The sequence below is a fragment of the Branchiostoma lanceolatum genome, assembly GCF_035083965.1.
Source record: "Branchiostoma lanceolatum isolate klBraLanc5 chromosome 18 unlocalized genomic scaffold, klBraLanc5.hap2 SUPER_18_unloc_1, whole genome shotgun sequence".
Taxonomy (NCBI): domain Eukaryota; kingdom Metazoa; phylum Chordata; class Leptocardii; order Amphioxiformes; family Branchiostomatidae; genus Branchiostoma; species Branchiostoma lanceolatum.
Window position 1 is genome coordinate 42,141 of NW_027100643.1, and position 12,696 is coordinate 54,836.

The 12,696-nt window shown below is 39.0% G+C and overlaps 1 protein-coding gene across 5 annotated transcripts in view; it reads left to right on the plus strand.

Annotated features, from left to right (window-relative positions):
- LOC136426112 (regulating synaptic membrane exocytosis protein 1-like) overlaps positions 1-8,401 on the plus strand; it is a 42,268-nt gene extending 33,867 nt beyond the window's left edge. For 4 of the 5 annotated variants that reach the window (XM_066414998.1, XM_066415001.1, XM_066415002.1 and 1 more), the window contains 5 exons: positions 534-775; positions 1,295-1,412; positions 3,595-3,806; positions 5,804-5,943; positions 6,712-8,401. In XM_066414998.1, the coding sequence (XP_066271095.1) occupies positions 534-775; positions 1,295-1,412; positions 3,595-3,806; positions 5,804-5,943; positions 6,712-6,915 (916 nt within the window). In that variant the 3' untranslated portion in view covers positions 6,916-8,401. The remainder of the gene's footprint in view (positions 1-533; positions 776-1,294; positions 1,413-3,594; positions 3,807-5,803; positions 5,944-6,711) is intronic. The other variant, XM_066414999.1, reaches the window with a different exon arrangement.
- The last annotated feature ends 4,295 nt before the right edge of the window (positions 8,402-12,696 follow it).

Consider the following 12,696-nt stretch of genomic DNA (forward strand, 5'->3'; position numbering starts at 1 on the left):
GATTGTGTGGACTAAAAAAAAAAACAGATTAACTAATCTTCTTAAGTAATAATGGACCACAGAGTTTCTACAAAACAGGATAATTGTATGATTGTTTTAAAACTCCATATGTGTAAGTTGTTTAGAAGTTTGTTGCTTGGTTTCCATAGTAACTCATGATATACAGGACTTGTGTTAAGATTCTAACACTGTTGGAACTGACGGTTTTTGACAGGTACCCGATATCAATGGACCACAAACGTTTCACAACAAAGTTGTGTACAATTTGTTTAGAAGTTTGTCCCTTGGCTTCCATAGTAAACCTGGCCCCAGGCAAAAAAATGAAAAGAATGGATCAAAATAATGCTTATTTATGATAAGATGATGTATCTGACTTGTGTTTAGACTCTAACACTGTTGGAACTGTCTGGAGTTAGATAGGCACCCAAGAACCCGACCATACAGTTGCTACAACCTCGAGGAGTTGAAAAACTCCACAAACCTTATGATTACATGTACAATTTGTTTAGAAGTTTGTCGCTTGGTTTCCGTAGTAACGTGGCCCAAGGCATGCGGCACCCCCCTCCCCCGGGCGGCTCGCGGTTTCCCACCCGCTCTTCCAGCAGTGCGGAGATGTACATGTACGACCGGAACGACGGCAGCGTCTCCGACACAGCCGTCTCCTCCATGGACAACCGGCGCAGGATGCGCAAGACGTCGACCAGCAATAAGATGATGGCCTTCATGGGGCTGTCTAGAAAGAAGAGCTCCAGCACTTCCCAGCTGTCTGCCACAGGTGAGGAATATAAAAACAGCCTTATGAATGCTTTCTTCTGATAGAGGTTGGGAAGAAATGGAGAGGCACAGTTATAGAAATGAGTTGTCAATGAACAAGAGCTCCAGCACCTCAGCTGTCTGCTACAGGTCAGGAAAATGAATAGTTTGATAAGTACAGTCAAACCTGGAAGGGCAACCACCTGATGCAGTCATCCACGTGCAGTCACAAGCCACATTGAAACAGTCCAGTCCATTTTTACATAGTTAAAGCCCTCTGCTGAGCAAACTGTCTTATATCTTACCCAACCAGCAGCCACCTTTTTTGGGTCCCCAGAGGGGCATTCTCACCCCACTCCAACTGAAATTGACTGAACACCAAGCCCAGCAGCAGTCATTTTAAACTGAAATCTTGTGCATATGATGCCATCTAACAACATCTTCAATGACACAAAACTTAACTGCATCTATATCTATATGTGGAGTAAAGCCAATTTGCAATATTGTCATGTCTGATCAATTATTCCGTTTTGTTTCCCAGATGCTGGGAAGTCTCCCCGCAGCGGCTTGTTCAGCCCTGCGTCGATGCAGAACATCGGGCGCCAGGCGAGCACGGAGTCCACCGGCAGCCTCAGCTCCGACTCTTCCAGCATGACAGCGTAAGTTTGGTTTTATAAAGAAGAGTGGATTTATTCCTCAAGCTAACCCACATCTTTCACACCGCAGTCCCTCAGTAGGACGTCTTGAGCCGCATAGTTCCTGTTTAGAACTTTTATTCAGCCTAGTACCATTCGAGCCTTAAACCATTGAAAATGCCACACACAAGGCGAAACTAGTCTGGATGTGGGCTTGAATAAAGTTCTAAACGGAAACTATGCGGCTACAGCGTCTTTTCTGAACATACGGCGTGAGTGTGTATGGTTGGCTTGAGGTTGCTCACTACAATTTGCCTAGCATAAGTTTTGTTTGTTTGTTTGTTTTGCATAACCGGTAAAACCTTATTTAGGCATAACACACCAGTTTTGTGCAGTAAGTACAAGCTGCGCAAGACTTGATTCACTCACACCAGGAATGACACAGTTTCAAAAAGTGTGGTGGAATTTTAACCGTGCTCAAGGTGTGGCTCTCTGCAAACACAGAAGTTGTTACTGGAACAGATTTTTATCTTGAGATCTACCTAAGCAAATTAAGGTCTTTTTAAAGCATCTTGAGATCTTCTCAAAGCATCTTGAAATATTTTGAAATAAGATTTATTCAAAGCATCTCGAGATTAAGCATGCAATCTCAAGATTTTTTAGATTGACATCTTTAAGTTCAAGTTTTGGACACTAACAGTTGCAGTTTGAGAATGTAAATGATTACTTTTTTCACTTGATAGGTATCTGCTATGTACTTCTTTTTATTTGATCTGACAGAATATCTGAATTTTTCCCTGTCCTTGGTGCTGAATGGTATATTTTTGTTGGGTAGCCTTGTCCTTGGTACTGAATCACAGTTACTGTAGTAAATCATCTTCAATGCTTAATTTGCTCTTGCCACTTCTTAATTTGACCATCGTATCGTCTGATTTATTTAAGATAGTGTTGTTACTAGTTTCATCCATGTTGATATTGTTCTAAGTTGTTCATGATGTCCATGTACATGTACAATGTCATGTATCCACACCCAGTAGCATTTTCCCCTGTATGGTCCATTGTCCTCTGTACCTCATACTCCATTGTTTCATGTCCCCCCCCCCCCCCACCATAATAGTTTTTTCCACGTCTAATTCTTTTCTGCCTTAGTTTCCTCTGGCTACAACAAGACTCATCATGTTAATATTGATTCGAATGTGGATGCCAACATTGTGAGGGTGTTGTAAGGGATTTTTCTAACTGACAAAATTATGCAAAAGATATTTGCTCATTCGGTTTTCAAATTTGAGTCCTGAAAATCTTTCTTTTTGTGAGGCTCCAAACATATTCTGTTATTGGCAAATAAAGAACAAATGTCGTCAGAACTAACACAGTTATTACAAATGTTAAGAAATATGAAATAGACTTAGAAAACTTAAGTGTTAAGATGAAAATGTAAGAAACTAGCCCATTTAGCTCTGAAAACTTGCTTCTGAACTCATGTCAATCATTTAGCAAAGAATTCTTTATCAAAATTTATATTTCAAAAAGGCTCAAAACAAATTTGTCTTGGATTTTCAATCAATTTCCTCTCCCTCTTCCAAAGACTAATGAAACATGCAGATGATCTACCAAGCAAACTACAGACCTTGCCTGACTAATTGTCTTGTTCTCCGTTCTGTGGTTAACACCAGGCCAAAATAATCTACTCCACTCTACCAAGCAAACTACCAAGCAAAACTCTACCAAACAAACCCATCATAAATAACTGGCTTGTTTTCAGTGTGTGTTTAGACTCAAATGTCAGAAACTTGCTCACTTAGTTCTGAAAATTTGATTCTGAAATCATCATTGCGGGGTTTTATTTAAGAATGGCTCAAAATACATTTGACTTCAGTTTTAGATTAACTCTTCCCTCCCATTTACTAACAAGACTAAAAAGAGGCTGATGAACTACAGCCCCTGCCTAACTGCCTTGTTCTCCGTTCTGTGTTTAGATTCAAACCTAAGAAACTTGGTTTCGAAATCATGTTGATCATTTTGGGCATAATCATCAATGTTCATCTTTTTGATAAAGTTTTCCCACCAATTTACTAGAAAGAGTCTGCTATCTACCAAATTCCAAACCCGTCCTGCCTAACTACCTTGTTCTGTGTTTAACACCGTCTGACTCCCGCCCTTCTCTAACCGCCCTGTCCTCGTCTCTCCTCTCTCCGCAAACTTACAGCGTGTGGTTCCCATCTAGCGTGAGGCTGGACGGTCCAATCAACGACTTCCTGGACGGGCTGGGGCCGGCCCAGCTGGTGGGGAGACAGGTTCTGGGCGCCCCGTGTCTCGGGGACATCCAGGTGGGGCTGATGGACCGCAGGGGACAGCTGGAGGTGGAGATCATCCGGGCACGGGGTTTGATTCCCAAACCCGAGGCCAACGTACTGCCTGGTAGGAACGATGTCTTCTACTTTTGACATTATGCGACAGTATCATTGTTAAGTTATGTCTTATATCAGCTTGGTTTCTTTTGTAAGAGCAGTAAGGAATATGATGTCAAGTCAATCATGAATAGAAATTTGATTGTCATTTATTTGTCATGCATGTACTGTAGTTCCATCGGAATGAATCTTGTTCTTTTTTCTAGTGACTCATTATCATTTTAGTGACCACTAAAACTAGAATTGTTAGCAGACAGAAGTTACGAGCATGATGTCACATGTTTATTTTCTCATTGGCTCATGTCATATTTTGTCATCTGCCAAACATTTAGTTGTGTTTACAGTTTGTATTATTTCTTTGTAGTATATTTTTCAGTGGCACCAGTCATGCAGATTGAAATTTGATGCAATGAAAAGTTGGAAGTATGCTTTACATTGAGTTTGACAATAGCTCAAAGATGTTACTAATTGTTGCAACAGTTACAGATGATAGCAACACAGCTATTAGGTTCAAAACAGTTGATAAACAGGCTTCATTAACACAAATTTCTTCATCAATGTAACCCAGGCCATAGTAGTGCCACAGCCTACATTTCTCCCCTAGTCCTCCCAAATTTAAACATAATGGACTCTTCCGCTCTTCTATCACAACGCAACTCAGCGGCAGCTGAAGTACCAGGTGGGTGAAGTGCATCCTGGGTATAGAGTGCACCCTGCATGCCTGACCTTCAATGCCTGCCAATCAAAAATCAACTACTAATACTTTAAATAATCCTTTTTCACGTGAAATCTAGACTCCCCTCCAATCTCACACAACGTAATAACCAACACATTTTCCTCTATTTCTTTATTCTATAATCAAACTCGTCTATAATGAGAGGCATTTTTCAGGTATAAATTAAAACTAGTAAAGCATGAACTAATACATAACAAAATACTTTAAAATGAATTCCAGAAACTTCATAACCCCCTGTTCTATGATTAAACTCCACACTATGTATGGTCACTTGAAAGTCTCCTTGCTTGCTCACTAGTCCACATACAATGAAAAGAGGCAAAAAGTTACAAGAATCCTAGAAAAAAGATACATAGTAATTTTCTGTTAGAAAAAAGTTCAGATCATTGCCATTTTTGAAGCAATTGTAATTCTTTTTTTAATGAAATATGATTCTCCAGCTATTTATGGAAGGGAAACAGTGGAGAAGGAGGGGGGGTAGGGGATTGAAAAACAGGCTCTGAGACAGACCCAGATAAACAGTGCTCTGTTGCTGACAAAAATGGATGAATGAGGTCATCAGGAAAGAGGCCACATGCCCGTAACCAGGATCGGGCTGTGCGAGCTTTGTAGGGGGGTCCAGAACCTTCTGAAATGGCATTTCCTGTGCTTTTGAGAGGATTTCAAAGATGTCAGAGACAAAGTGAGCAGTTTTTTAAAGATTCCAGCCCCACTGTTGATACAAATAAGTTCGCCTTGAAAAATTAATCTTGGACGTTAAAAAGTGGACCTTCAACGTTTTTCCGAACCCCCCTGGCTACAGGCGTGGGCCACGTGGCTTAAATGGCAGGAAAGTTCAATGGGCAGAGCATGTCTGTGTCAAGAGCTCTTTGATAGAAATGACCCACCAGGGCATCTTTCTAAAATGTAAAAAAAAATAATACCGTATTCTGTTGACATAAGAGAAAACCCAGCAAACAATATCCTAAGATTATCAATTTCATAAAAATCTATTTCATTAGTTTGAAACTCATAACAACATGACTACTCCTCATTTGTACGATGATGATGAAGGACTTTAACTTCAAATACCCCCAGATGACACAACAATAACAACAACAAAACTTTTAAAACATTAACAAAAGTAGCTCATCAGTGACAAATATAACTCAGTAATGTTGTCTCTTCGCATACCCAAACACTAACAAAAGAAGGAAGACCATTGAAGAGTTAGTGAACAATACATCACTCAGTAATTCTCAGTATAACTCAGTAATTTTGTCTATTCACAGCTCCGTATGTGAAGGTGTACCTGATGGAAGGGAAGCGGTGCATGGCCAAGCTAAAGACCAAGACAGCCCGCCGCACGCTCGATCCACTTTACCAGGAACAGCTGGTCTTCCAAGAGCCTTTCAGGGGCAAAATTCTACAGGTGGGTTCTTTTAGATCTTCCAGTTACTATATATAAGCATGCATGCTTTGGTGTTTTTTTTGCACCGAGTCAGTTGCAACCTCCTTGGTCACCCCACTTTGCCAGGAATAGCTGGTCTTCCAAGAGCCTTTCAGGGGCAAAATTCTACAGGTGGGTTCTTGTGATGTATTCCTCCAGAACACAAAGAAATGCCTGAGGATATTATCAAGAAAACATGGACAAGTAGTTGGTATTCCTTGCAGAAAATTACTATCTTAATGTATGGGATATCTTAATTTATGGGATATCCCTACAGCTTAACTGGAAGCAGACTCACAGTTGAGCTCCTGGTTCCAGTTAGTTGGTAACTGGGAGACCCCAGTTTAATCCTGGGTCAGGACATCTTGGTTGCACTGCCCCTGTTTTTTGGAAGGGACCTAAAATGGGGGTCCCATGTTCAAGGGGGTACCTCATGCACGTTTGAGAGGAAGGGTTAGCAACCCCTCCCTGTAAAGATATACCCTCTTCTGAAAATTACTGCCCCCATGCCACTAGGCACGACAAGAGTCTGAATGAACAAGAAAAATGTATAAATAGTATTGTAATACTGAACAGTACTAGATCAAGTCCATCTGCCATGGTATTGGTTTTGCTGCTATCCAGAGCAGTACCATATCTACCTTGAGGTGTAATGCTTGAGACTAAGCTTAATGCTAGAGACATTTGTGATTCTTTTTTGACAGTTATTAGTGCACACAGCATCTTACATGATTTTTGTCCATGTCACAGATCACAGTGTGGGGGGACTACAACCGTATGCACGAGCGCAAAGTCTTCATGGGTGTCGCTCAGATCGTATTGGACGATCTCGACCTCTCCACGATGGTGATTGGCTGGTACAAACTTTTTCCTACATCCTCATTGGTCCAGCCAGCTATATTCGGGCCACCACTACGACGTGCATCGATGACATCACTAGATACAGCGTACTGAGGGCGTCCTGCCCTCCCCTCCCCCGTAGTGGTAGAATCCTTACATAGAGTGGTTCAACATAGCACAGTGTTAGCGGACAGGACGATAGACTAGATACATATGGATAGAAGAACGGAACGAAAAAAGCATTTTTACAATCGTCTTATGTAAGAGATGCATGTAAAATAGTCGACTTCCACTCATTTTTTAAACAATACAAATTTCTTTGAAGATAGAAGTTGAGGAAGAAAGAAGTCATAGAAGATGGTCAGACATTGAAAAAAACACAGGACAGCTGTTAAACTATTGACAACAGTCTGATTTTCTTGTTCCTCTTTTTTTTTCATGTAGAAAAGCTGAAGAAAATTAGACATAATAGAATGTACGAAGACAAGAAAGCCCATAAGAATTAGCATACATGGATAGTTTTAAGTAAACTGATATTTATTTACTTTTGAGAAAGAAAGAATGGAAGCAATGAGAGAGTTTATTTATCTAATTTAACTTGCTTTCATGATATTTCTTGAGACATTCAACTTATGCTTGAGGACGAAACTTCAGAAAATGATCTCATGATCAGTGGAAACTATGTAGAAAAAATTCAGAAAAAATTGAACTGACAATCTTAGTACATGCTGAGTATGTTTGAGAAAATGATGGTTGAAACAGAGAAACACGGATGCTGACAGCTGCCAATTATGTTAGAAAGGCCTAGAAATTTAATGTTGTGTTTCTGGTTACGGTTCTGAAAATAATGTGGGTTGGTTGGTAGGGATTCTCTTTTTTATTTAGATTTTGAACAAAGTGATCCAATAAATACAGTTAAACTGAAATGCATCAGGACACTGGAATTTTCAACATCATATTGTGATTATACAGATATAACGTTACATGTACACTGTACATTGGACTAGTATAGTGATAAACTAAACAAAGAAGTACAATGTTTACATCAAAAGCTTTAATCTGTGAAATACAGAAAGTCCGTTTTGAATTAATCACTCAGATTTCAGATCCTGAATTTCATGTCCCTTGCCAGCGGTCGACCCCCTAAAAGGGGTTGGGTCAGCAATTTTTTGCTATGGTCGGTTGTGTGACCAGAAACACAACTTTATTTTTCCCTAGGCCTAAATGATGTACTTAAGTCTAATTTGTCTGTCACATTTGGGAAAGTAATCTGTTGCAAAACTGTGCGTGTGACCCAACATGAGATATATGAAGTGCACAACTTCACTAAGTTACAACAGACAAGTTTGTTTTCAATTTCCTGGGGCAAACATTCAAAGATGTTCAGGTTTTGTTGAATACTTTTGCTCAAAGGTGAGAAAATTTTCCAACTTTGATATTTTTCAGTCTGACTATGGCAGTCTATAGGTTCTATAGATTTTAGATCTTCCATTGCAATTTTCAGTTGTTAGCTCTTTTTGACTGCAATTTTCAAAAAGTGTATTTAAAATCTATAAAAAATCATGTCAAACATGTTTGTTATGATAAGAGAGTCAAATTGCTTGGTAATAGTGTTGTTATCTTGTAATATTTCATTTTTGCTAGGGCTATATATGTCTCATGTTGAGTCACATTGAAATATATTTCTAATATGGTTTGAGACCCTTACTTTTGAAAGTAATTGCAGTAATATATTGAGCCGATAGGGGGCATTTTAGCCTCATGATCATTTGCCAAGGCATTATTGCCTTTGACAAGATTGACATTTTATTACGTATTTTCCTTAAGACAGAACTTTTAAGAGAAAATATTTTACTTATATATATATATACATTTGTATTCAACTTTCTTTTACTTTAATGTCACAGATAGATATCTTAGCAATTTTATACTTTGAAATGACAATAGATTTGGATGTATTTTTTGGGCAAGTTTTTTTGTTGCCATTGGTGTTAACAGTGTTAATGGCAGTGTTACTGAAACACAGTTGCAGTTGGAATCAGAAATGTTAGATCATCGAGTGCAGTAAGAAACGATGATGATGATTTTCTCCGTTTTCAGTGTTAATTTCGAACACCAAGAGTGCATATATGTACCATGGAACGTGTATGTGTAACCCTTATTTATTTACCAGAAGGGAATTAGTGCAAAGGCAATGCCTGTCATTCTAAATATGATGTACATAACTTTGAAATTTTTACATGGGAGAGGCCATAAGGATGCCCCACCAATGTAGTAGTATTAAACAGTATATACATCAGTGCAATGATAGGTAAGGACTATATGATAAGTACTTTTTATTGATTGACCAGTATGCCTACGGGCCCAACTCATATATCAAATATATGTGTATTCATCAAGCTACAAACAGGCGAATTTGTACGCAGGGTGGACATAGGGAAGCGTGTAAAGATATGATGCAAAAATCTGTTTTGTTTACGAGCAGTAACAAGACTTTGATTGTATGTTATCCTTCCTTGAAAAAATAAGCTGACCTCCCCGTTGCATGCAGTGTAATCTTCCAATATACATTTGTAATGTATAAATTTCGAATGGTGGGGAGAGTCCATTCTGATGCGGAGGGGTGAGAGCTTAGACATTATAGACCTCATGGTAGCATCTCCACCCCTCTCTGTATATGCTTATGGTAGATTCCTCCTCATCTGGATAGTGTGTTTGAGATCATCCTACTCCACAAAAAGGGGGTGTTTTTCTCCTGCTCTGTATTGTATACCCTAGCAATAAGTCGAAATTTTGGTTCATTCTTCTGTGGATTCAATGAAGGTTTTTCAACTCATTTTCTCTGTATATAGAAGACGGACGACATGCAAGGTCGAATGTTGACCTTGCCAATGGAAATGATCATGTGACCAATCACATGGGCATCATGTGACCATCATGTGACCGTCACATGGGTTAACCTGATACTACTGAGAACTGATTTCTATATAGCCTATAAGTCTTGAGTTCTAAGCTAAGTAACTGTAGTCTGACAATGTTTTCGAAAGATTTAAATGACCAGTCGAAAAATAGCCGGGGTAGGGTTTACCTGTTGGGGGGAAATTTTGCCGCAACATACATATGACAGTAATATATCTATAAATATATACACGTGTGTAAATGACGATGATAATAGGTTTTCACTTCTGGAGAAGCAAAGTTTCTCAGATGTATACTGCGGAAGGCGTTAGGGAAAATTCTATGCAGCTTAAAGAGACACACCCGCTTGAATCCTTACAGATATACCCCTCTAGTTTATGTGAGGACGGTCCATGCCGAGACCTGTGTTATATATGAACTCTTCTATATGACGATGTAACCTTCAAACCTTCCTTTATCACTGCTGTGATCGGTTCTTGCTTCCCTGTACAGTGGGGGTACAGAAAAGTCTCAACAGAGCGACTTGTCCATGCAAATTATGCACCGCTTACCCTCCACTGTTCATTTAGGGTAACATCTTCAATGTTCTGTTCACAGCTTCTGAAGTGACATTGCTACGTCTTACTTACAATGTCTCGGTTCAATGGCATCTTAAGAAGAAATAACTTAAGGATGTGTATGTTTCCTTTGAGAGTTATGTGTCGATAGTGACACTGCTAGTAACATTTAAGCATTTCCTTGGCGCTCTTACGTTCACTGTTAATACCCCCTTTGTGCTTTTCTTGCTTCTCTCTTGAGTGCAATATATGATAGTGTTTGTGGAATAAAGTTTCATATTTAGAGTCGATAGGTGTATAAACTTGCCAAGTGGGGGTGTCAGCAGGTAATGTAAGAGCAGCGCTATGTGTTACAAGGAGTATGCCCTTCCCACAAATGTATACACCCCCTGAAAATTCTGCACCAGTACTGCATGAGACAAGTGTGTTGTACCTTGTACCTGAATTAATAAAAAATTCTAAGTCCACATTGCCATGTTATGTGTCGTTAATCCTTATATAGATGTGAAGTACTAGTATGCAGGTAGCTTAGGCAGAGATGTACCATAGAAAGTGCAAATGATGCAAATTGGGACTTTATTTGCATAACTAATGAGCAAAGTATATTTGCAATGTTTTCCTTTAAAGAACTCAAAAATATATGTAGTTTATTAGGTGGCTTATTATCAGATACCAATAATGCAAAAAGATCCATAATTTGCATAATTGATACACAAGTGACATAATTCTTCTAAGTGGTAAATAATTGGACTGTCAACATTGTGAACATTGATTAAAAGACCAAGCATAGATTATGCAAATGTCGAGGTCATTTGCATACTCAGAATATTTCATGGAGATGAGGTCTTCAAACTCTTGTTTTAAAAGTGAATCTGATTATTGATATAATGATATGCTGATTATACCAAACAGGAGCTAATTTGCATAATTGATGAAATTCTAAAAACCCATCCATTTCCATGAAAGCACTTTCATACATCTGGCATCTATCACTGAGAAAGAGAGGACTATCGATAAATATCAATTATGCAAATGATTGATGAGAACATAGTTTACAATAATGATACTACTATACTGGTAAATGACGGAATTTTTTCACTTATGTTTGGTATTTCCATATAGCTTAAGTGAATCTTATGATTGGCATACTAGTGAGATGGTAATTATGCAAAACAGGAGTTAATGTGTATATTTGATGAAATTATATAAATCCACTGCGTTTCCAAATCTATCTAGTTGCTTGAGTAACTGTTTCTATTGCGTATCTTATAAACGTCATCGACATTCCATGATAGGACTTTCAACATGTGGCATATGTCACTGGGAAAGATGGGAATATCGATAGATATCATTTAAGCAAATGAAGACTTGATTTGAATGATTGATGAGAAAATGCTGTATAATGCCATATTGGTATACGTTAGGGCGGGAATGTGGTACTTGCATCAGTCAGTATTAAAGTTTAATATCATACGACGAAGATATGAGGTCACATTTCTTCCACTTTCCCCTAGGATGTATCGCGGTCGAAACTGTTGTACAATGTAATGTTACGATAATTCTAACTGCCTGTGTTGATTCCAATGAAGCAGGCTGGTTATCTAATTAATCACACCTGAGTCTAATGAACGGTGCATGCACTGCTACTGTCATAATTTATTCATGTAGGTACATTCTATCGGAAAATACATCTTATAACGTTAAGTGTTAAGTTTAACATTGTAACTTACTGGTATAATAAAAACGTATTTGATAGAGTTGTTAAGAGATTATTGTCGTCGGATTGCTGATGTTGGATACTGTTATTTATTAAAACTATCTTCACGATAAGACCGCAAACGAAAGTGACAGAGAGCTAGTCCGGGCCCTTGCCATAACAACTACTGGTTATGTCGTTCCTTGGAATGACAGCCTCCCTTTTTGGGAGACGTGTTTGCCCTTCGGGTTGACAAGTGCGAGCCTTGGACGGCTGAGCTGAGCTGTCTTGTGGCTTAGGAGATCACTAGTTCTCTGTCTGGGAACTTAGTGTCTCAAAAAACTAGGGCCCTTCGCGGTGCCCTCAAGGCCGGTCTGGTCACGCCAGGCTGTGTCGCAAGACGTCACGTAACACGATGTCGCATTAGGTCAGAATTATGTGAAATAAAGTCAAAATATAACAAAATTTAATCATTATAAGTTCATTTTCCCACAATTTCCCTGACTCTTCTTGCCCTACCCTCAATACAAGGTTTAATATTGAATGCAAATTCTATCGTCGCTATTGACAACCTTTTGTAACCCCAGCCCCACCTACACCCCCGGAAATCCCAACACTACCTTAAGGGCAGGCATCTTTTGTTCGTGGTCTGGACATTAAAAATACCATTTGGGTAAATTATGTTGATATACACCTGTAACACAGGTGAGTGTAATTAGCCTG